Genomic DNA, 23,541 nt, shown 5'->3' on the forward strand with positions numbered 1-23,541 from the left:
GGCACAGATCTGACATCAGGTGCTCCCAGTCCCACCAGTTTCTGAGCAAACACCCAGCTGGGGCATTGCTGTGGCTGCCCTCAGCACCTCAGGGAGATTCCCAATGTGCCAGAGTACTCCCAGTGTTCCCTGAGTACTCCCAGTGTTCCCTGAGTACTCCCAGTATTCCCAGAGTACTCCCAGCACCATCAGGTGCTCCCAGTCCCACCAGTTTCTGAGCAAACACCAGGCTGGGCATGCCCTGGCTGCCCTCAGCTCCTCAGGGAGATTCCCAACGTGCCAGAGTACTCCCAATATTCCCAGAGTGTGGTTTTTGTGAGGTTTCTAGGATGAGGGAAGAGATGAATTTGACTCTATGTTCTCAGAAGGTGGATTTATTATTTTATGATATGTATTATATTAAAGGAATGCAATACTAAAACTATAGGAAATGATAGAGAAAAGGATAGATCAGAAGGTTTAACAAGAATGAATAATAAAAACCTGTGACTCTCTCAAGAGTCCCAACAGAGCTAGATGGTGATTGGTCATTAAGTAAAAACAATTCCTATGTTTAGATAGGCAATCTCCAAATTACATTCCAAAGCAACAAAACAGGGAGAAGCTGAAGCTTCTCAGCTTCCCAAGAGAAAAATCCTGGTGAAGGATTTTTCAGAAAATATCACAGTGACACCAGAGTACTCCCAGCACCATCAGGTGCTCCCAGTCTCACCAGTTTCTGAGCAAACACCAGGCTGGGCATGCCCTGGCTGCCCTCAGCACCTCAGGGAGATTCCCAATGTGCCAGAGTATTCCTGGTGTGCTCCCAGCAGTGGGAAATACACAGAAACACATCCCTGCTGCCTGTCGGCTCTCTCATCACCTGGCCCTGAGCTCAAGGTGCTGGGTGGCTGCACAGAAAATTCTTTCCTGCCAAAAAGCCTGTTATATCCAGCTGGATGTCTGGAACAGGAATTTCTTTAGGATAAAACACCAATAATCCACATTCCCAGCTCTTCTGTATTCTCTCATAATAAGACATGCTCCAAAGCAACTTTAAAAGTGCTGGGCTGGGAGAAAGCCTAATGCCAGCTAGTGGATAAGCAATGTAACATTTGCCAGTTATCACTTCAGGACAATGCTAGAAAACAAAAAATCCCAGGCTAAACAGTCTGGACAGTGAAGCTTTGAACAGGGAGATGGGGTGAATCTCACACTGATGTTAGTTTTGTTTATTGTGCCTGATTTAATATAGTAGATGAACTTCTGCCCTTAGACACTTGAGTTGAGCTGCCAGCATATGAACACTTTGATGTGGATGAATAATTTTCTTTGCACCAGTCAAAACCCAAATGTTTTGGCATAAACCAGTGAGAATGAGGCACGTGGACAATTCTGCTACACTCCTGCCTACGCTGCTCAGAGTTCTGATTGAAAACCTGCCCATGAGTGACTGGCTGAAAATCACGTGAGACTGAAATGACACTCCAGAATGAGCATTCAGCCTCTTTTTTTCTTTATTCTTCTGCCTATTACCAAAATTAGCACTGAGTTCAGGGTGGTTTTTTTCCAGCAGAGACATGCAGGAAACAGCTCAAACTTATTTTATGCCTATGAATGTAAATTAATTCCCACACTCACTTCACAACTGGGGACAGGATGCACAGAGACTGCAGAGGAAGAGGAGGAAAGGGACTTGTCATGATCAAGGGGAGCAGAAAGAGGCTTTTTGCAAGTTCTTCTGCTTCCTTGCTGAGAACATCCCCAGCCATCACTGCTGTGCTTCACCCAGTCCATGGCTCTGGTCAGAGCATGGCCATCAGACAAGTTGTCATCTTGGCTCTGGCCAAACTGGAACTCCTGGCTAACACCAAACTGCCACAAAACTATAGAAAATGTGCTCAGGCTGCTGGAGGAGGATTCATGGCGTTGCCTGAAAGCCAGCAGGGCTGAGCAGACATCTGTTGTCTACAAGAAAACATTTGAGGACTATCTTAAATTGAAGAGGAAGGTTTTTTCCCTTCTGCTAATGAACCCTGAGACCATCTGTTACCAATTGTACTTGCTTATTTCGCTCATCCATTAATTATTTTGGTTTACTTTTGAATAAAATAGGAGCAAGGTTTGTGTCTTTCTGTGGTTCTGTGAGGGGCTCAGGGTGGCTCCTGCATCTCAGAGACAAGGACACATCATTACATAACCCATGCCTGCACCAAGTCACTCCAATTAGAGTGGCTGTCAGTGGGAACTGAGGACAAGGCTCACAGACACAGAGCCAAGGAACCCAGCTATGCTGTGACACGAGCTTGTTGCCCTTGGGGAGGTGTAATGGCATTAACAACTTTTGAACACAGGAAAGCTGCATCTGAGATGTGCATTACTGAGCAGAGGAGCTGTAGGGGAGGCAAATCCAGAAGTCTCTCCTGGTCTGAATTAAAAACTTGGACAACTAAACATGATGAACAATAAAAAAGGAGAAAGGGGACTGAAAATGGCACTGAAAATGGCCAGCAGCAGCACTGCCCTGCCTGTCTCCTGTGCAAGGACCAGATGGGGGATGAGGCAGGAGGATTTCAAGAGGAGGGCAGTGTCAGTTTTGTACCCAGTAACTCCTCAGAGCAGAGACTATGCCAATAAGCCTGTCCACTTCCCATGGTCTGGTCCTAAAGTTTTATTGGAAGCCACTTACCTAGCTCATAAAAATATTCCAAGACTTTAAACCACCTGTTACTGCCCCACAAACTGCCACCCTGAACATTCTCATAGACCAGGATATAAAAAAACCCCAAGTCTTCACATCTTCATTTCAGTGCAGGACAGGTCCTCCAGCAAGCCCTGCTCCACCTGCAAACATTCCCAGAGTTTTCTCATCCTTGCTGCATGAGTTTGTGAAACAAGCTGTGGCTCAAATGTTGATTTTTTTTTTTTTTTTTGTCTTGCAGGAGGAATCTTTGAGTATGCAGATGGCCCCAACACGCAGGTGATGAGTGCTGAGGAACAAGCCTTCAGATTCTCCGCCAACATCATTAACAGGAACAGAACTTTGCTGCCCAACACAACCCTCACCTATGACATCCAGAGGATACACTTCCACGACAGCTTTGAAGCAACTAAGAAAGGTACGAGCAGAGCAAACTTCTGAGCAGCTTTGTGGCCATTTATTCAGCAGAAGAAAGGTCTGGCTTCCAGTCCAGCAGCTCGTTCTGTCCTGCTCTCACCCGTGATCTGGATGAGAGCTCCTGCTGGAGCTGACCTTCCAGAGGCATTTTAATACAAGGGGAACAACTACCTTTTTTGCCTCTGAAACCTCAGAAAACTCCTTTCAGCATTTGCTCTAATCCTGAGCAAAGGTCTGGAGGCCATGCCTGTGTTTGTGTCGCTGCATCCCTGGCAGTGTTCACATCCATGGCGTGGATGTTCTGTTCTCTTAATAGCAGTCACTTTTGATTACTGGATAACAGCAGCACACTTGAATTGCTGAAGGGGAGGGACTGCACAGCAAAGGCTGCGAGCTGGTGACCTGAGGGCTCGTGGAGTTTGATTCTGGCTGGGGAGAAAGGAAACCTGCTGTCTGAGCTGGCAGCTATTGGAGAGACATCAGCAGGAGGGAGCTGCGTGCTCCCAGCCAGCCCAGTGACCCCCTGTCCCTTTTCAGATGGTTTTGTGGTGGAGGCTCCCTCAGAGGAGCTTGGCACTCCTCTGTGCCCCTACCCAGTCCCTTTTCAGATGATTTTGTGGAGGAGTGTCTCTCAGAGGAGCTTGGCACTCCTCTGTGCCTCTATCCTGTCCCTTTTCAGATGATTTTGTGGAGGAGGCTCTCTCAGAGGAGCTTGGCACTCCTCTGCACCTCTACCCACCTGGCATAAATCGTTCTCTCTGTGCCCAGTCACTGCTGTAATTACCCAATATCAGGGCTGGGTCAGTGCCCACAAATGTCTGGGCTGTGCCCATGGCTGCTCCATGCTCAGCCCCCCAGGCTCTGCTGACATCCCTGCCTTCCCCCTCCAGCCTGTGACCAGCTCGCTCTGGGGGTCGTTGCAATATTTGGACCTTCCCAAGGCTCCTGCACCAACGCTGTCCAGTCTATCTGCAACGCCCTGGAAGTGCCCCACATCCAGCTCCGATGGAAGCATCACCCTCTGGATAACAAGGACACTTTCTATGTCAACCTGTATCCTGACTATGCTTCCCTGAGCCACGCCATCCTGGACCTGGTGCAGTACCTGAAGTGGAGGTCAGCCACCGTGGTGTACGACGACAGCACAGGTGGGTGAAGGAGGGGCTCAGGGAAGGAATCCTGGAGAATTTCTGTCCTGGGTCTCTTTGGGAGCTTTTACAATGAGCCCTCTCAAGAGCCAAATGATGCAGGGATGGGTTCCCAGGAGTTCCAGACAGTGCTGAGGGAGGCCCTGGGAGCTTTCTCAGCATTTCATTCACAAAGCTCTCATCAAGAGCTGGCACATAGGGGGTTCATTGGCATGAGGTGACCATCTCAGCCTGGCTCTTTGGCACTGTGGTGCCCCTGTACAACAGAAAAGCTGCATGGAGGGAGCAGTTCCCAGCTAAAACCAAAAGCAGTTCTGGAAAGTTTTTTTGTTTTCTGGATAATTCTCTAACACGGAGCTGGCAAAGTTCTTCATATAAGGAAAGCTGTTGACGGTTAAACAAAGCAAAGTGCTGCACAGCTCTAGATATAGACCCCCAAAAAAACAAAAGCCACATTGGATGGCCTGTCCAACCTAATTTCACTAAACCAAATGGTTTCTTTAGGGGAGGGCTGATGAGAACACAGTTTGACATTCCTGTTTTGCAAATGTGGGTCACAGTATGTTCCCTTCGTGGCACATTCTAATGTGTTTCTTCTGCGCAGAGGGACACACTTCTCTCTTCCCCCTTGCAACAGGCATGGCTGAAATTCTCCTTGCGACATCAGATTGCAGTAATTCCTGCTCAGCTGCGTCCACCATGGCTCTTTGCCTTGTGCAGGAAACAGAAATGAATTCTGAGGGTAGTAGGGAGTTACGAGTTGTGATTAAGTGACCGTTACGATCTACGCGACTCATAAATCCAAGCGCCTATTCATTTTTTCCTTTTGCTGCTGTGCATGGTAAATATGCAGATTTTAATTTGTTGTGCAGCTGATTACCACATCCTGCCCTTTCTCAAGGGCACATCTGCTTAAGGAAATTTTTTGTGGTCCCAGAGGTTGTGAGGTTAGGACCAAGCTGCTGTTCTCCCCTTCCTACCCAGTGCAGGGACCCGTCCAGCTCTACTGGCTGCAGTGGTGGCAGGGAACCACCAGGAAAAGTCATTCTGTCCCAGAAGAGCTCCTCTGGGGTCAATGGTTGATGTGTGGAACCTTGGCTTTGATTTGGCAATGGAGATTTGAAGGAGGGATGGATGGATGGATGGATGGATGGATGGATGGATGGATGGATGGATGGGGATGGATGGATGGATGGATGGATGGATGGATGGATGGATGGATGGATGGATGATGAATGGATGGATGGATGGATGGATGGATGGATGGATGATGAATGGATGGATGGATGGATGGATGGATGGATGGATCCATGGATGGATGGATGATGGATGGATCCATGGATCCATGGATGGATGATGAATGGATGGATGGATGGATGGATGAATCCATGGATGGATGATGAATGGATGGATGGATGGATGGATGGATGGATGGAGGGATGATGGATGGATGATGAATGGATGGATGGATGGATGGATGGATGGATGGATGGATCCATGGATGGATGGATGGATGGATCCATGGATCCATGGAAGGATGATGAATGGATGGATGGATCCATGGATGGATGATGAATGGATGGATGGATGGATGGATGGATGGATGGATGGATGGATGGATGGCTGATAGATGGATGTCAGTCCTGATCCTATTCCATGGAGAACAGGAGGCGCACTGAGCTGCTGTGGCCCAGCAGTGTGTGAGGCAGACCTGTAACGCTGTGGGTTTGTCTCTGTGTGACACCTGAAGGCCTGATACGGCTGCAGGAGCTCATCATGGCCCCGTCCCGCTACAACATCCGCCTGAAGATCCGCCAGCTCCCGCTGGACACCGACGACGCCCGGCCGCTGCTCAAGGAGATGAAGCGGGGCCGGGAATTCCGCATCATCTTCGACTGCAGCCACCTGATGGCAGCTCAGATCCTCAAGCAGGTGAGCAGGGGGCCAGCAGGACAGCAAAGGGGCTGCCCAGGAGCCCGTGGGTGTGGGGTGGCCGTGATGAAGAGTGGCACCGCCCTGGGTGCAGCTTTCCCTTGGGCCACAATCCACAGCCGCACAAAAAGCTACAGCGTGTCCATGCTTCAAGGACACTGCTGGATTTCTACAGAAAATGGCATTTTCATTGAAAAATTGGAAGTAAAAAGTGGCTGTGGGTGAGAACAAGCAAATGTTACAGGAGGAGAAGGGGATGTGCTAAATGCAGCGCCATGCCCAGGCTGGTGCTGGACAATTCCGTGGCTCTCCCTGCAGCTGCACAGCCCCAGCCTCCTTCCCTCTTCCCCCTTCTCCCTTCATTCAAGCTGGCTCTCCCAGCCAGGAGGGACTGCATCCCCTGTCCCTTCCCCAGCAGCATCTGCAGTTCTTGGACTTTAAGCCAGATGTCAGTGATTTTCCATTCATTTGGGCTCCCTCCTTTCTTCCTCCACAAGTTCCTCCACTGGAATTCTTGCTGCTCACCCCAGCTCCTCCTCATTCTCGAGTGCCTTTGGGTTTCAGGGTCAATATGAGGCAGAGGAAAAGGCTCTCACAGAGATGCTAAAAACCAGCTGGTGGAAGTGTTGTTCCTATAAGCCCAGCACAACACGACCACACAGATTAAATAAATCCCTGAAGGGATGAGAAAGCAAGCACAAGGCAAGAGCCTTCTCCTGCAGCCTGCTTGGTGCAAAATGAAGGGAAGTGCTCAGAGAACTTGGAAAGCCTGGGAGGGATTATTATGGGAAGCAGTAGAAGGGGCTCATTGTCTCCTGCCAGTTATTTTCCCGTGCTGGTTGTGTTTGGTGCTGCTCACTTATTATGCAGTTTATTATAGTTTATTGTGCCATCTGCTCAGCTCATCACCGCTGGTGCAGAGTGAGGAAGATGGAGGAGAGGGGGGACTAGGGGAGACAAATCTCTCTAAGTCCTTCTGGCTGGGTGTGTGTGTGTGTCGGGGTTTTGTCAGGACCTGAAGCCATGGATTTCAGCTTAGCAATAAAAGGGAGTGTATTTTTACTCAGGGAAATACTGATGTATTTTCAGAGTCTGGGAAGCTGCACAAACCCAAACCACAGCCTGACTGCTCTCTGCATGCCTGGTGTGTAACATCAGGCAGGTTCAGAGCAGTGCACAATGATCTGCAGGTCACCTGCATCTGCTGAAGACGAGGAGGTGTAGAAACCTCATATTTTCCTCATTTTTCTACCTATAGCAAGAAATGCATGCCTAGAGGTGCCACTTTCATTTGTGAAACAGGTCTTTTCCACTGAAAGCACGAGCTAGGCAAAGCCATCTCCTGGAGGAGGGAGTCTGCTTCCATTCACAACAATGCACAGGACAAATAATGGACTGCAAAAATAAAAAAAAAAAACCAAACAACCCAGGGAGGAAGGCCCCGCATTCTGTTTATGGCAGAATCAGTAATATTCATATTTTATTGCCGTTATGTGCCTTTTGTAACATTTTGGTCACTACACCAGCTCTGCAGTCATTTGGCTGGACGGAGTCCCTGGAGTCTCTTGGCCCTGCTGCCACCCCCATGGATGGCAACAAGTTTCTCACAAGAACCTTGCTAAAATTTCCACTCCTTGACACTGATTTGCATTGCACATCTTCAGAAAACACAGAAGGGTGGAGCCCCTGCAGCCTGTGCTGGCAGAGCAGCTCTGACGGAGCTGTGCACACACCATGGTGCCAGTCAGGACCTTGCTCCCCAGGGATTCATGGTTCCCTGCTCCCACAGCACAGCACTGATCATCTGGGCAGGTTTTTAAACTGCAGTAGTAAAAACCACCAAGGATTAGTAATCCATGAGTGACAGCACATTAACCAGCACAACTGCACAGATGAGGCTGTCACCCAGCCTGGGTCCCTTGGAGTGACCAGACATCAAACCATCCATTGTTTTGCCCTCTTGGAAAACAAATGATTGTAGAAACCTATCACAAAGTGAGTCCTGCTTGTGAGGCTTTCCTGTTCTAGCCCAGATTCTCCATCCTTCCTCAGTTTTGGTCCCTTGTTGTCACTCCAGGTCTGTTCCCAGGCTGTCCTGAGCAGCCTCTGTGCACCACAGGGCACAGCTGTGCCTGTCAGCTCTGACAGAGCTCCTGCTCTCATCCCAGCCACTGCCTGTGGCTTATCCACCAGGATGATCATTTATTCATTTCCCCACAAACCCAGATGCACCCTGCCCCAGGCTGCCAGGGCTGGGAAGCTGGAGCTTCCTTCTGACAGCAGCTCTGGGCTCCTCAGCTATGGCCGGGGTGATCCAGCTTAGAACATGAACTGGGATCTCATTATGTGCTCCAGACTGGCTCCCCATCACTCACTGGTGCTTCCCACACTGAGGTGCCATTCCCTGCTTCAGCTCTTTGAACAGGGGGTGCAGGAGGGAGAGAGCTCCACTGCAGCCCCCTGGATGCACCGACCAGGCAGGGACGGGGGGACAGGATGGTGAATGGCCGCAGGGACAGCCCCCAGACTCTCCAAAATCTGCTTCCAGAGCAGGAAACCTGGGGTGAAATCACACTCTGGAGTCACAATATCTAGGCTTGCAATCCAGATCTTTTTGCCTTGTTTTTTTGACATCTCACTTCTTTTCAGACTGTCACTTCCTTCCTCGGAGGTAAATTCCGCCCTAGTAATTTTAGCAAAAAGCCAAGGGAAGCAAACATTTCCTGGGGGGACTTGAAGTCACTTTCCCATCAGTGGGGATTTTAAAGTGCTCTTGCATGTGTTTTCTCCAGAAAACAGGCTCACACAGGCAGCATCCCAGCCAAAGCCACAGGAATCTTCCTGTCACCAGCCACCAGCTTCAAGGTGACCTTTCTGATAGACTGAAATGTGCTCCCCCCATGCTGTGAAGGGCCTGGGTATGCTCACCCATCCAAAGCCCCTTCAGCCCATGGCTGTCCTCTGAAAGAGCTTCCAGGACAGCCTGTTCTCTCCAGTGCTCAGTTATGCAAATCCCAGCAATCTGCAGGAGCCATCCTGCGTGTAGGGCTGGCAGGGAATCTCAAGCTGTGCTGGCCAAGGGCCCTCATTACCCTGATCCCCAAAAGCTGAGGGACAGGGGATATTCCCACTCCCATCCTTGTGCCTACACCTTCACTGACCCATAGTGGATTTGTGGGGTGCCCCAATGAAGGAAGGAACAATGAGTCTGACTCCATGTTCTCAGAAGGCTAATTTATTATTTTATGATACTGCATTATATTAAAGAATACTAAACTATACTATACTAAAGAATATAGAAAGGGTACCTACAGAGGGCTAAAAAGATAATAATGAAAACTCATGACCCTTTCCAGAGCCCCGACAAAGCCTTAGAAGGTGTAAAATCAGCAGCATGGCTTCTGTGGGAGTGCTGAAAACAAAAAGGTTTTATTAAAACAAAACTCTTTACAGAGAAAAACCGAGCCAGGTGCAAGAGGTTCTTGCTCCTGGTAAAACATCTCACAAAAGTGATTAGTTTCTTTGTTCTCTTCTTTTTCTAGTAAATTGCTTAAATGGGATTTTTTGGCTCCTGTTCAATTGGCCATCCTTAAGTTTGAGGTGAAGCCCCCCAGGTCCTATGAGATGCCTTTTTCACCTAACTGAAGAGAGGAACTTCTGGGCTTATTTCCTTTCCAAGAGGACAAAGGACAGTTTTGTCACTCTGTCAACAGAGGACACAGCCAGGGACACCCAGTGTCACCCAGAAATGCCACCAGCCCTCATGGCAGCTGCACACTGAGGCTTTGCCACGGTTTCAGAATGGTTTGAGGACCACAGCCCTGCTCAGATCAGCACCTGAACATGTGCCTCTTGCTGATGAGCCTGGCTTAACTGCTCCATGGCCTCAGTCCTGAACCCAAACCTGGTGTTTATAGTTCCTTCACTGCTCCATGGCCTCAATCCTGAACCCAAACCTGGTGTTTCCAGTTCCTTCACTGCTCCATGGCCTCAGTCCTGAACCCAAACCTGGTGTTTCCACTTTCTTAACTTCTCCATGGCCTCAGTCCTGACCCAAACTCAGCATTTCTGGGTCTCTCCTGCCACATTTACCCATGAGCTCTGAGTTTTATGTTGCACAGCAGCTGTTATGTTCTTGTATCCCTTTACTAACCCCTTTTCCCTCCTCTCCTCAAGGCTATGGCAATGGGGATGATGACAGAATATTACCACTTCATCTTCACCACTCTGGTAAAGTATCTGGCTGTGCACACACCTTGTGCTCACTGATGGGGGGGTGGGATGGGAGTAAATAGAAAATACCCTGTGCACACTGATGAGGGGTGGGATGTGAGGGGCAGCTGGAGGGGGAGGGTGGGATGGGTGTCTGTCCTGGTCTGCACTGCCATGGGGTGGGAAATGCAAGGAAAAGGGACCTGGGACCCTGCCAGGCTGCAGGTCAGGGTCAGCCCCCAGTGACCTGGCTCTACCTGCTCTGCTCTGCAGCACTGCCTGAGAGCTCTCAGTCCCAGCTTTTCCTGCAGGATTTCTCCCCATTCCTGGATCAGGAATTTGGGGGATTTTGGGCCAGCCCCTCCTCTGGGGTGCACAGCTGTGGGTTCTGGTTTTATTTCCCCTCCCACATGCTTTGATTTCAGTGTAGCTCCCCACACAGGGACAATGAGCACAGGGAGAGTGCCAGGCTGCAGGTCCCACCCAGGATTTGGTGGGACCCTGATTCAGCAGGAGCTGGGATGGGCACCCAGGACCCCTCTGCTGTCATCCAAGCTTCAGCCCTGCAGGTTTATTTTGCAGGAAGGGAGCTGAGCCTGACATTAAATCCCCTCTGTTAAACACAGGCCAGTCCTCTCTGACTCTGGGAGGCATTTGGCTTTCCTGGCAGGGTCACTTTTGTCTCCATTTAAGATGCTATTGTCTGCTTTACTGTTGAATTTTGTGCGATTTTGAAAATCCAATTTATCTTTTTGCCTTTAGGAAAGAAACAGACGAAACTAACCCTTAAAAACTACAAAATTTATTTTTCAGATGCAAAAGACATTTTAATTACCCCTGCTGCCATTATCTATTCCAGGCAGCTTTAAGCATTTCCCAGATAACCTCCTATTAATCAGCCCCAGCTGAGCCTGGAGTACATTTCATGTGTAGGTACAGCCTGGAGGTGGGAAAAGAGGAATTATAATAAATTAATAGATAAGCAATCACAATTAATGCCACTTTCCTGAAATAACAGTTATATCATGGGAAAGATATTTTAATCTGTCATTCCTTAAGGCAATGTTTTCCTAGCTTGCAATGCCTGTGCTTCAGCTTCCCCAGCACGAGACCCATGGGGTGCTAATAAATTAGTCTATTATGTTATACTGAATGTTTCTAAAAGGTCCCCAGTCAATACTGAGCACAGTGTATCAACACTTGGCATGAAATGCTTCAACATTTTGCTAGGCAGCACGACTACAGTTCACTGACTCCAGCAAGAAGAGCCCCATCAGCCTTTTCCAGCACAGGAGGAGGATTTCTGATGAGCACTGGTCCCTGCCACGTGCAGGTTTTACACCCAAAGCCCTGCAGGGAAAACCCAAGATCTCCACCCTTGTGGGGGATTTGGGTGAGATGTGCAGGTCTAAAAGCTGCATTTCAGGTTTAACCTCAGAACACAGGGAAAATGCTGGGACTCAAATAGGCCACGGGATATTTTTGGGAGGTAGAAAGGGTCTTTCCTTTTGCACTCAACGTGGGAAACCAGGTGTTAAAATCTTAATGGGAAGCAAAAAAGTAAGGTTTTTTTTAAAAAAATTGTGCTTGGTATCATCAGTCACCTTGCAGTTCTTTGTCCCTCTACTTTCAGGAACAATTCTTTTAATGCTCCATGTTTGAAGCCAATATTACAGAAATTATTTTTGCAATTCCTATATTTTTCAATTTTTTGGTAGAAAATAAGGCCTTTTTTCTGGAGGTGGAACTACACCTTTATCAACACTTTTCAAAGCCCTGGTGAAACTCTTCTACCCTGACATTCCTACACATAGACTCAGTTATATCTGAACACTTTTTCCTGTTTTGTTCAATATTTGAGTCTGCTAATTCTTTGACATTTATCAAGTGGGATAATGCAAAATTGCAGTGAGAAAAAATAAACAAAGACTCAGCAGTCTGTAAAATGGGGCTTTGCAGCCACAGCCAAGCCAGATGCCAGGGCAGGGCTGTGGGCACACCTCACCCACGGGATGCCCTTCCTGGACCACTTTTCCAGCCTCCCTCTGAGGATGTGGGATCCCTGAGGATCAGTCCCCAGCACTGCTGCCACCACCAAAGAGCCCAAACTGGGCAAACTGGGGAAGGGTGAGAGCATCACAGGAGCTCTGAGAGCAAAATTAAGGGTGCAGGGGAGAATGAATCTGCAGTACAGAAAATAATGAGTGAAAGGGAATGCAGATGAGGTGGAAAATAGAACCAGATGTTTCAATTTGTGGCTGTGCAGGAGCAGAAAATCCAGAAGAAACTGATCTGATGATTCCCATCCACACCTCCCCACGTCCTGACACCCAGCTGGCATTCTGAATTATCCTCTGATTCCAGGAGGGGATAAATCAGGCTGCAGCTGAGATTTAAACTGGAACCCAGGAGGGATCTGATGGGAGGTTGGTTTCTATAGGAACTTGGTGAAAGGAAGGGTCAGTGGGGAGCAGCAGGGCAGGGACAGCACCCAAAATACCAGTGGGATCTGAGAAGTGGCCAGGGCTGGTGGTCTGACAGATAGGCAGCAGAGACCATGGGGTCTGGAGCTCAGGGATCTGATTTGTCATACCCAGTCACATTCTGAGGGGGAAACCACTGGCTTTTGCAACCAAAAATTATTTCCTCCCAACAATTTCTGGAATACAAACTGAAGAGTCTGATTAAAAATGAATCTTGAAGAAACAAACCCATTCCAGCAGGTCAGGCATGGAACTGCTGTCCCTGACATGAGCACCTGTCTGAGGTCAAACCACTGAACTTGCCCTTAGCTCCCTTAAGTCATTTAAAAGTCAACATCGTGACCTGTTCTTCACAGTGCCCTTTAACAGAACGTGCAGGTTTGCACTTGCAATTTTTCAGGGTTAAAAAACAGCCCAAAAACCCAAGTCCCAACTGCCATTGTAGGGTGATTAATGATTTGGTCCCTGCTGCACCTGCAGGTTTGAGCACTGCATCCATCAGCAGCGAGCCCTGGGGCTGCAGAGGCTGGGGCCAGGCTGACAGAAAAGATCAAACCCCCAAAGCTTATTAAAGCAAAACAGCCAGCAGAACCCTCACTCCCCCGTGGAGAATGATGTCTCAGGTGCTGGAGAGTGCTGCTGCTGCTCTGCTTTGCTTGGGGCAGCACATGGGGGGCTTTGCCAGCCCACTGGGGGCAGGTGGGTGCTGCAGGTGGGTGGCCCTGCAGTGTGGCTGTGTCCCACCAGTACAGCCCAGCACAGAGAACAGAACAGGGACAGAGCACAGAACAGGCACAGAACAGGCACAGGACAGAGCACAGAACAGGCACAGCACAGAGAACAGGCACAGGACACAGCACAGAACAGGCACAGCACAGAGAACAGAACAGGCACAGCACAGAGAACAGAACAGGCACAGGACACAGCACAGAATAGGCACAGGACAGAGCACAGAACAGGCACAGGACAGAGCACAGAACAGGCACAGGACACAGAACAGGCACAGGACAGAGCACAGAACAGGCACAGCACAGAGAACAGAACAGGCACAGGACAGAGCACAGAACAGGCACAGAGCACAGAACAGGCACAGGACAGAGCACAGAACAGGCACAGGACAGAGAACAGAACAGGCACAGCACAGAGCACAGGACAGAGCACAGCACAGAGCACAGAACAGGCACAGAACAGGCACAGGACAGAGCACAGAACAGGCACAGGACAGAGCACAGAACAGGCACAGCACAGAGAACAGAACAGGCACAGGACAGAGAACAGAACAGGCACAGGACAGAATAGCCCCAGGACAGAGCACAGAACACAGCACAGAACAGCCCCAGCACAGCCCCATCACAGAGCACAGAACAGGCACAAAACAGCCCCAGCACAGAGCACAGAACAGGCAGAGCACAACCAGAGCACAGAACAGTCCCAGCACAGAACAGCCCCAGCACAGAGCACAGAACACAGCACAGAACAGCCCCAGCACAGCCCCATCACACTGCACAGAACAGGCACAACCACAGCACAGAACAGGCACAGAGCACAGAGCAGGACAGAAGAGCTCCAGCACAGAACAGCCCCAGGACAGAGCACAGAACAGGCAGAGCACAACCACAGCACAAACAGCCCCAGCACAGCCCCATCACACTGCACAGAACTGCACAGAACTGCACAGAACAGCCCCAGCACCTCCTCCCGTACTGAAGCTCATTTTGAGGAGCCCTTGCCAGAGCAGGGAACGCCCCACGCTCACCCCCACGCTCCTTCCCGCCTCCCCACGTTTAACCTGCCATGAAACCCTTGCAGAAGTTGATCAGGATAAACACTGATGAAATATATCCCACCCAACCAATGGCTCACCCCTGAGTGCCATCTCACCACGCTGCCTCACTGCCCCCGTGGCTGAGCTGGCTTTGGGGAGCAGATCAGCTGCCACACGCTCCTGAGGTGCTGTCTAACCCCAAACTCCCTCCTGAGCACTGGAGCAGATGTTCAGACACATGGAGAGCCAAGAGCTGCCCTGTGATGGTGTTCACAGGGGTCCCAGGATGAGGGAAGAGATGAGAATGTGGACTCCATGCTTCAGAAGGCTTGATTTATTATTTTATGATATATATTATATTAAAAACTATATTAAAAGAATAGAAGAAAGGATTTCATCAGAAGGCTGGCTGAGAATAGAAAAAGAATGAAGAACAAAGGCTTGGACTGTCCAAAACAGTCTGGACAGCTGGACTGGGATTGGCCATTAATTAGAAACAACCACATGAGACCAATCCCAGACGCACCTGTTGCATTCCACAATCATTGTTCATATTTTGTTCCTGAGGCCTCTCAACTTCTCAGGAGGAAAAATCCTAAGGAAAGGATTTTCCATAAAGCATGTCTGTGACACTGCCCCACAGCAGAGCTCCCAGTGCCCCCCAGTAGCCCCAGTTCCCCTTGCCCAGCCATGCTGGCAGGCTGGCAGCCAGCAGAGCTGAGCACTGCCTGGCTCTGCTTTTCACGTCCTATAAAGGGCACCCTCATTCATCTGCAGACTGTGTAGGCTGGTCAGAATGTCAAGAAATGCGTCTTAGTTCCTCTTTGATAGTCTGCAAATTGGTGTTTTGCATTCAGAGTGACTCTGTCATCCACAGCACCCTGTGGGCTCAGCACTGCCGGCAGATCCTCCGTGGAAAGCCCCATGGGAGCTCCAGACACAGAAACTCTGCCTGGTCCCCCTTCCCTGGTCACAAGCCTCATTTCTCAGGGTGTCAGGCAGTTTTTCTCCCCACGATCCACTCTCTTTCATGCTGAGAGCAGGCTCTTGGGCTCTTTGGCTCTTTGGTGGGAGTTCCCTTCTGCTGCTGCACATACCAGATTCCACCAACACCTCCAGGGCTCTGCAAGCAGCCACTGACGGCAGCAGGCAGCACAATCCTCTGACAATCCTCTGAATTCCTGAGGGATCTGTGCTCCCTCCCACCTCCTGTGGGCTCTGCTGTCTCACTCCAAACACAGACATCTAATTCATTAAAATTTTGGATATTGATCTAGTACTGATATCCAACTGTGAGGGACAAAAACTCTCTAACAGTTTAAAATTACAAAGTGCATGTTTATTGTGGGATAGCTCCCAAATACACATTGCAAGTTACAGGTGATTACAGAGCCCTTTTATCTGTACAAGTATTGAATACCCAAAATACAAATGCACATTCATGACTTTGGTACATCCCATTCCCAATATGGATATTCATCTTGTACCAATATCCAAAAACTCTCTGACAGTTTAGAGTTACAAAGTGTGTGTTTGTTGTGGGACAGCTCCCAAATACACACCGTGATTTACAGGTGATTACAGAGCCCTTTTATCTGTACAAGTATTGAATACCCAAAATACAAATGCATATTCATCACTTTGGCACATCCCATTCCCCATATGGTAATTAGTTCAAACGTCATTAACCATGAGTAGTTTGTCCCTTGAAATGGGTCGGTGGTCCTTTTCATGGGGAGGGGTCCCAAAATGAGGAAGTAAATGAAGTCTTCCTCATTCTGACCTTTCTACCTTTTCAGTGCAAACATGACAAATGAACCCTTGGTAGGACTCCCATTCCCTGTCTCCAATTGGCTTCAGAACAGAGGAGGCCTGAAATTGTCTTATGTTCCTAAAAGCCATTTATCAGTTTCTATATTCTTCATTATAAACCCAGCTAACCAAACATTGTGCTGACAGCAATCAATTATCAGTTAACTGCTAACTCTTAACTTCATCAAGGCCCACCCATTTATTTGGATTAACTCTAATAAAGCTGATCTCTAACTAAAACCTCAGCTCCTCTAAAACCTCTAAATTCCTTAAAGTTTCTGTCTCACACCGACCGACGCAGAAAACTCAAACAAAACAAAGCTAAGCCAAATGTTTAAACCGGTTTCTCTCTTTTAAGGATCTTTATGCATTAGACCTAGAACCATATCGCTACTCTGGGGTGAACCTGACCGGCTTCCGGATCCTCAACGTGGAGAACCCCCACGTGTCCTCCATCATCGAGAAGTGGTCCATGGAGAGGCTGCAGTCAGCACCCAAGGCAGAGCTGGGGCTCCTGGATGGTGTGATGATGGTACGGGCAGTTCAAACAGGGCACAGGGGTCTGGGGAGCAGGGCAGGGTGGTGAGGGAGCAGGAACAGCCATTGAGGTCTAAATGTTGCTTTTATTGGTTCTTGTACCAGTAAAAACTCATCCCAGGTGTCTGCCCTGAGGTGCTTTCTTGCATTCTTTAACAACTGTCCCTCAAAGCCTGGGGTGAAACCCACACCACACTGCTGTGGTAACGCTCCTGCTTAAGTCCAGGTGCCAACAGGTTGTCACCAGACAAGGCAGGTAGCCAGGATGAGCCACAGAGGGCTCCAGCTGCCCCTGAGAGTAGAGGGACACAGATTTAACAACTGTCCCTCAAAGCCTGGGGTGAAACCCACACCAGACTGCTGTGGTAACGCTCCTGCTTGGGTCCAGGTGCCAACAGATTGTCACCAGACAAGGCAGGTAGCCAGGATGAGCCCCAGAGGCTCCAGCTGTCCCCAAGAGCAGAGGGACACCAGCTCCCCGGGCTGGGAGCACAGCACTCAGCCAGGCTTGGCCAGGCACTTTGCTGAGATTGAGACGGGGAAAGAGCCAAAGCAATGGCCAGAGATGGGCTGAGCAGCAGCTCTGATGACTCCTTCTAGGGCCTGATGGCAGCTCTGCTCTGCTGAGCTTCTGCTGGGGAAGGTGCAGCACCTGCTCGCCCATCTGTCCTCCCTGCCAGGCTGCCTCCGACCCCCGGAACTGCTGACTGGCTCCCTCCTTCCCTTCCCTTCAGATCTGAGGAGCCAAAGTGGCAAAGCCTCCCAGACTTTCACCTTGAAGTGGCTCCTCAGATCCCTGCTGCTGTGTTTGTTGTTAGGGCAGAGCCCCCCGCTCTCCTGCAGGCTCCTGCCTCTCCCCAGGCTGCCCAGGGCTGAGCCCCCTGTGCCTGCAGCACAGCTCTCTCCTCCCAGCCCCTCTTTGCTCTCCCAGATCCCTTTGATTCCCATTTGCCAGGTGCCTATCCACTGGGGCCCTGGACTCAGCTGGGCAGTACAGTCTGTAATTCACCATGAAATTGCCTGGACATACCCTGGCCCCCCTTTCCTCCAGTCCCAAACTCACCAACCTGTCCCTGCTGTGGTCCATGCCCGCCCACGGATGCAGGTGGGGCTCCTGCTCTTCATGCTTGGTTGCTGAGGGAAGGGAAGGTCACAGGGATGGCTGCCAAGGCTGGAGGATTTTCTCCATGGCTACGTCCTGTGAGATGTTTGCTCAGTTATTTGCTGTATTATTTTGTTTCATTGTGGTTTATTACGCTGCTGCTACACTCACATCTGTTTCGTGGCTCCGTGGAGCCAGCAAATAATGTATTTTCACTAGGAGGTCTTACCACACCAGAGTGAAAAATAAATCCAATTCTCTTGATCAGTGTTTGGGTGTAAGATTGGACATCGCAAATTGAATCTAAAATCATCACATTATATGGGGGGAAAAAAGTTCTCCCTAGTTCAGATCACTGAAACGCTAGAATATGTTACAAAGCCATGAGGTCCTGATTTTGGTGACAGCTTGTGTCATTTTTGGAAAACTGTGTGCCCACAAACATCTCTGTTTCTTATTTTCCCATGTATAAAATAGTGTAGAAAATATGTTCTCATATAGGTTTTTTTTTTTTACACTCAGACAAAACAGACTCAATAAGAAAACTCTGTTACTACCTTCCACATTTAGAAGCTGTTGCCTCCCTCTTTGACACCACAGCAGGAAATGTGCAAGAAACAACCCGAACAGACAAGCAGCACTTCCAGAATTGCTGATTTTAGACAAAACCCCGAGCTTTTGATCTAAACAACCAAGGAACCACCAGGGAACACAGACAGAGAAACCCTGGGGCTGGCAGGGGTAACTCAGAGTGGGTTCCACCTTTTCCTACTGTGAAAAACACCAATCACTTGTTTTTAAAATTTTTAAAGTTTAATAGTAATAAAATGGTTATAAAACTAGGAATACAATTAGAGGAATAATAATTTGGACAATTTGGATTAGGACAATATGAGATAATGGAAACAAAGAATTACGGACGTCTGGGTACCTCTTTCTGGGCAGCTTAAACCCAAAAAAGGACCCACATTAACAGAGGATTAACCCTTAAAAACAATAACCTGTTACATATTCATACACCTCATGCATGATGCATAAATTCCATTCAAACACAGGATTCTGTCTGGTCATCATCAACTTTTTCCTCATAATTCTAAGAGTGTCGTCCTGCCCAAGCGAGGTGGGAAGAAGTTTGTTTCTCCTGATCATGGAGAAATAAATTCTCTTTCTCTGAAACATTTAGGTGTCCTGTGGCTGCTATCTCGCTGAGAATCCTTTCTTTAGGAAAAAAAGTAACATAGCATAGTTTCTATTTTAATATTATGCTATAACCTCAAACTGTATCTAACACACTACATAAGAGAATTAATACAGCATCACTTTCTAACACAACACATATAATATTCTTTTGAATATTTGCAAAAAGCCAATCAGAAAAAGGCATTTTTCTCACCAGGAGCTGAAATAAATAGGGCAGGAAATCTTTCTCCTTTTTCATGCCTTCATTAAATATCAGCTCAGGTGGGAAGAACCAGCGGGTCACGCTCACCCCGCCGCTGCTCCCAGGAGTGGCACGGAGGAGGAGGAGGAGGAGGAAGAGTGCAGCTGTGTCTGCTGGTCTGCAGGCAGAGCTGGGGCATCCATCCTCATGAGAGCACCAGGAGATTCCCCATTTTTCACTTTGACATTCGGGGTCCTCTTTCTAGCTGGTCTTTTAGGTTAGGGTGAAAGGTAAAAAGGGTCTGAGCAGACACTAGATTCCATTCCTCACGTCTAGACATCACTTCAATCTCTTCATTCCATGGTGGCTCATTGTAGCAGATGCTGGATTCCATTCCTCATGTCTAGACATCACTTTGATCTCTTCATTCCACCGTGGCTCGTTGTTTTAGGGGTTTTTCCTGCTAGGTTTGATGAGGGGTTTCCTTATTTGCATGCCAACCCTGTTGTCACCTCCTCCTCACCGTCCCAGGTGCCATTTTCCAGGAAGCAGCAGGGTGATACTTGACAAAGGAGGGATTTCTAACCATCAACAGCAGGTAATTAAAGAAAAACTATTGGCAACATGAAATTATTAACAAACAGAACTCCAACTTGGCGGCAATCGGTTTAACTTGCTAACCCTGCAACCTTTAAAAAAATGGTCATCAAGTTAAACCAACTGCTGGTTTTCCACTCACACTTTTCTGCTGGAAAACAACTTTTCTGCTCAGCCCACGAGCCACCAACGCTGTGCCCCTTCCCTTTAGACAGACGCTGCCCTGCTGTACGACGCGGTGCACGTGGTGTCGGTGTGCTACCAGCGCGCGCCGCAGATGACCGTCAACTCCCTGCAGTGCCACCGCCACAAGGCCTGGCGCTTCGGCGGCCGCTTCATGAACTTCATCAAAGAGGTAAAACTGAGGGGTTTGTCGGGGGGGCCAGCTGGTCAGAGTGACCCCGAGATGTGTTGGAAAGTCTCTTTTCGCAGCACGGCACTCAAAGGAGGAGTCGGAGCTCTTCAGTTCTCATTCTCAAGGTTGTTTATTGTTTCTTATCTATAAAATTCTTTCTCCTGTCCTGCCAAGGTCCGCTCAGCAGGACTGTCAGAGGCACTCTGCCTGCCCCCGGGGCAGTGTTATCTTTTTATACTAAAAACTACATGTACATTATTTACTTCCCAATCCCTATCACCTATGTCAGACAGTCTGTGTCTACTCTAAACCAATCCAAAAGTGCCACCATCACAGCAGAAGGTGGAGGCCAAGAAGAAGAAGGAGAAAGGCTGGACACACCCAGATTGCTCCATCTTGCCCCCTGAATCCCCATTCTAAAAACCCCAAAATCTACTTTTTCACCTCGTGATAAATTCACTGTCATTCTACTTAATTTGTCGTGGCTTGCAGATCTTATCTAAGGTTGGTAACTCGCTCCACGGGTCATAATCAAAACCACAGTTTGCATTTTGGGCTCTGTGCCAGGGTCTGTGAGCCCCCTGGCAGGGGTCTTGGTTGCTCAGGACAGCTAGAGGGATGTCCTGGGTCCTGACAGGGTTTGTTTGACTGTAAACATTCCCTGGGAGGAGTAGGAGGTGGAGGCTTGGTAGGTCCAGTGTTAGAAAACTCCCTGGACTTGTGGGAGTTGTGCAGCCCCTCGGTGCTCCTACTGATGCCTTAAGATTTTAGCTTTTATATTTTCCATGTTTGTAATCCTGCAGTTCTTTAGTGGAGAACTCCACACTCCACACACAGTGTGAGCTGCTGCTGTCCCATTTTGGGCAGACACAACAATTCCTCTCCAGGCCTGGCAATCAAGGACACCTCACTGCCTCAGGCCCTGAGAGAAGGAAAAATTGAGTTGGGGGAGCAAACTTGGGGTGAATGACTTCATTAGCTGGAGCTGGAATTGGGAGATGAACCCCCAATATGCAAATGGCCCAAACTTATAAAAGTGTGAAAACTCGTCGTCATCCATTTTTTGGATGTAGCCCCTTCATCTGCCCAAAATGTACCTGAAGACACTTCAACAAATATAACCCTTTTTATTCTCTTAATGTTGCCTGTCCTCTGTTTTTAGGTAGCCCAAAAAGGCATCAGCCCCTGGGAGCTGCAGGGCTCAGCAGGCAGCTGTGTCTGCTCCAGCTGGGCTCGTCAAACATTCCGTGTTTTCCCCGGCTCCCGGGGGGCTCCGGGGGCTGCACATCCCACAGGCAAACCACCTGCACGCCCAAATGAGCAAACACCAGCCTCCCCAGGACTCCAGGGTGGCAAGGCTGGGAGCAGGCTGTCACTGCTCCTCAGGAATTAATGAGGGGGAGCCAGAGGAGCGTGTTTACTGGGAGAAACGCCAGTTTGTTCCCCCTGAGAATACACTATGCCACCTTGATCACGCAGAAATATTTCAAGCTCCCCCACCCATAAAGGAAACACGTTTCTCAGTGAGCAGCCTGCACGGGGCTGCTCAGGGGAGAGATCCCCAGGCTCAGCTCCCCACTGCTGGGGTGGGATTGCTGAGCAGCAGCCTGGCATTCCTGCGGGAGCAGCATCCTCAGGACAGAGCCACAGCACATCCAGCACTGTCCCCAGGCATTGGACACCTGGCTGTCCCCCAGCTCCTGCTCTGCTGGCACAGAGCACCTGGCACTGGGGGTTCTATCACCTCCTAAATCAGTGAGACTCATTCCAGGGGTGCTGCAAAGTGAACAGTGGGAAAGAAATCAAATTACATCGGGGGTTTTTGGTTTTTTGTGGAATTGAATTGAGGCATCTTTACCCCAAGCTCCTGTTCCTGGTCCCTGTCAGGCCAAGCTGTTCAGGACCTCAGTCAGCCAAGCACTGAAAAATCTCTGGGAATGGGATGTCCCCAGTCCCAGTGAGCACCTTCCCATCCTTATGCTGCCAAAAACATGCAGGGCACCAGCAGCACATGGCCCCAGACTCCCGTGCCTGTTTCCAAACCTCAGAGCTTGCTTGCATGAACACATTCTCAGCCTGTTCTGCTCCACTCTCCCTCTGGAAGGAAAGAGGGAAGCATTCCCAACATTTAAGCTTCCACCCACCTTGGAAGCAGCAGCAAATTGGGTGCACAAAGGGATTTCTCCTGGCTGGAGCCGCCCCAGAGCCGGTGTTTATCAGCAGCACAAGGATGAAGGCAGCTCACAAGGATGCCGTGATAAATGCAAGTCGTTTTCTACTGAGTCATCACGTCCTGCAACAGCTGGTGAGCACAAAAGGTGCGAACAGAAATTGTAGCAAGGACTGCAAGAGAGGGAAGGAAAGCTCCAGCTCCGTCTGCAGTCTGAGCAGCAGCGGAGGGATTATTAATTAATCAGGCTCTTTAGGGAGAAAGAACCAGCATAAGGACTAATTAAAAGAACATACAGTGGAGGGCAAAAGATTATTTATGATACTGAGTAACAGCCCTGCTACTTTTCCTCCCTTCCACAGGCCCAATGGGAAGGATTAACGGGACGCATTGTCTTTAATAAAACCAGTGGTTTACGGACAGATTTTGATTTGGATATCATCAGTCTCAAAGAAGACGGCCTTGAAAAGGTAGGCAGGGTTTGTTTTATCTGCATGTGGCTGAGGAAAACGCTGGTGCTCAGCAACAGAGAGATGGTTGGTGCTGTATTGATTCCAGGTTTCTGGGGTTTATATAAAAGGATATTCACTTTGTGGGATTTCTCAGATCCTTTTCCATGCTCAACCATGACTCACTCGCCCTGAAGCCAGTGCGTGGGATTACAGATTGCAGAAGTGCTTGTGGCACTTTTCCTGGGATAGTGGAGGCAAAAGAAACTTTCTGAGCATCCTTTAACCCCTCCCTGCCCTAAGCAGGCAGGAATGACAGCTGTCCCACTCCCTCTTGCTGGCCTGGCTCACAAACCCTCAGTTCTTCTCTGAGTGGACCACAGCACTGGAGATCACCATCTGCAGTCATCCCCCACTATGAAATTGCCCAAGGCTGGGAACAGCCTCTGTTATTACAGCCTGGAATCTGCAGGGTGATGGAATGGGTATTTTGTTTATTAT

The 23,541-nt window shown here is 49.1% G+C and overlaps 1 protein-coding gene across 2 annotated transcripts in view; it reads left to right on the forward strand.

The window, feature by feature from the left end:
* Positions 1-23,541, forward strand: part of GRIK3 (glutamate ionotropic receptor kainate type subunit 3) — a gene marked incomplete at both ends in the record, with an annotated part of 122,329 nt that overhangs the window by 62,449 nt on the left and 36,339 nt on the right. For both annotated transcript variants that reach the window (XM_084222545.1, XM_084222546.1), the window contains 7 exons: positions 2,922-3,098; positions 3,988-4,245; positions 5,996-6,177; positions 10,354-10,407; positions 16,808-16,981; positions 20,278-20,421; positions 22,954-23,061. In XM_084222545.1, coding sequence (XP_084078671.1) covers positions 2,922-3,098; positions 3,988-4,245; positions 5,996-6,177; positions 10,354-10,407; positions 16,808-16,981; positions 20,278-20,421; positions 22,954-23,061 — 1,097 coding nt within the window. The remainder of the gene's footprint in view (positions 1-2,921; positions 3,099-3,987; positions 4,246-5,995; positions 6,178-10,353; positions 10,408-16,807; positions 16,982-20,277; positions 20,422-22,953; positions 23,062-23,541) is intronic.

The sequence above is a fragment of the Fringilla coelebs genome (genome assembly GCF_963513975.1).
Source record: "Fringilla coelebs genome assembly, chromosome: 28".
Taxonomy (NCBI): Eukaryota; Metazoa; Chordata; class Aves; order Passeriformes; family Fringillidae; genus Fringilla; species Fringilla coelebs.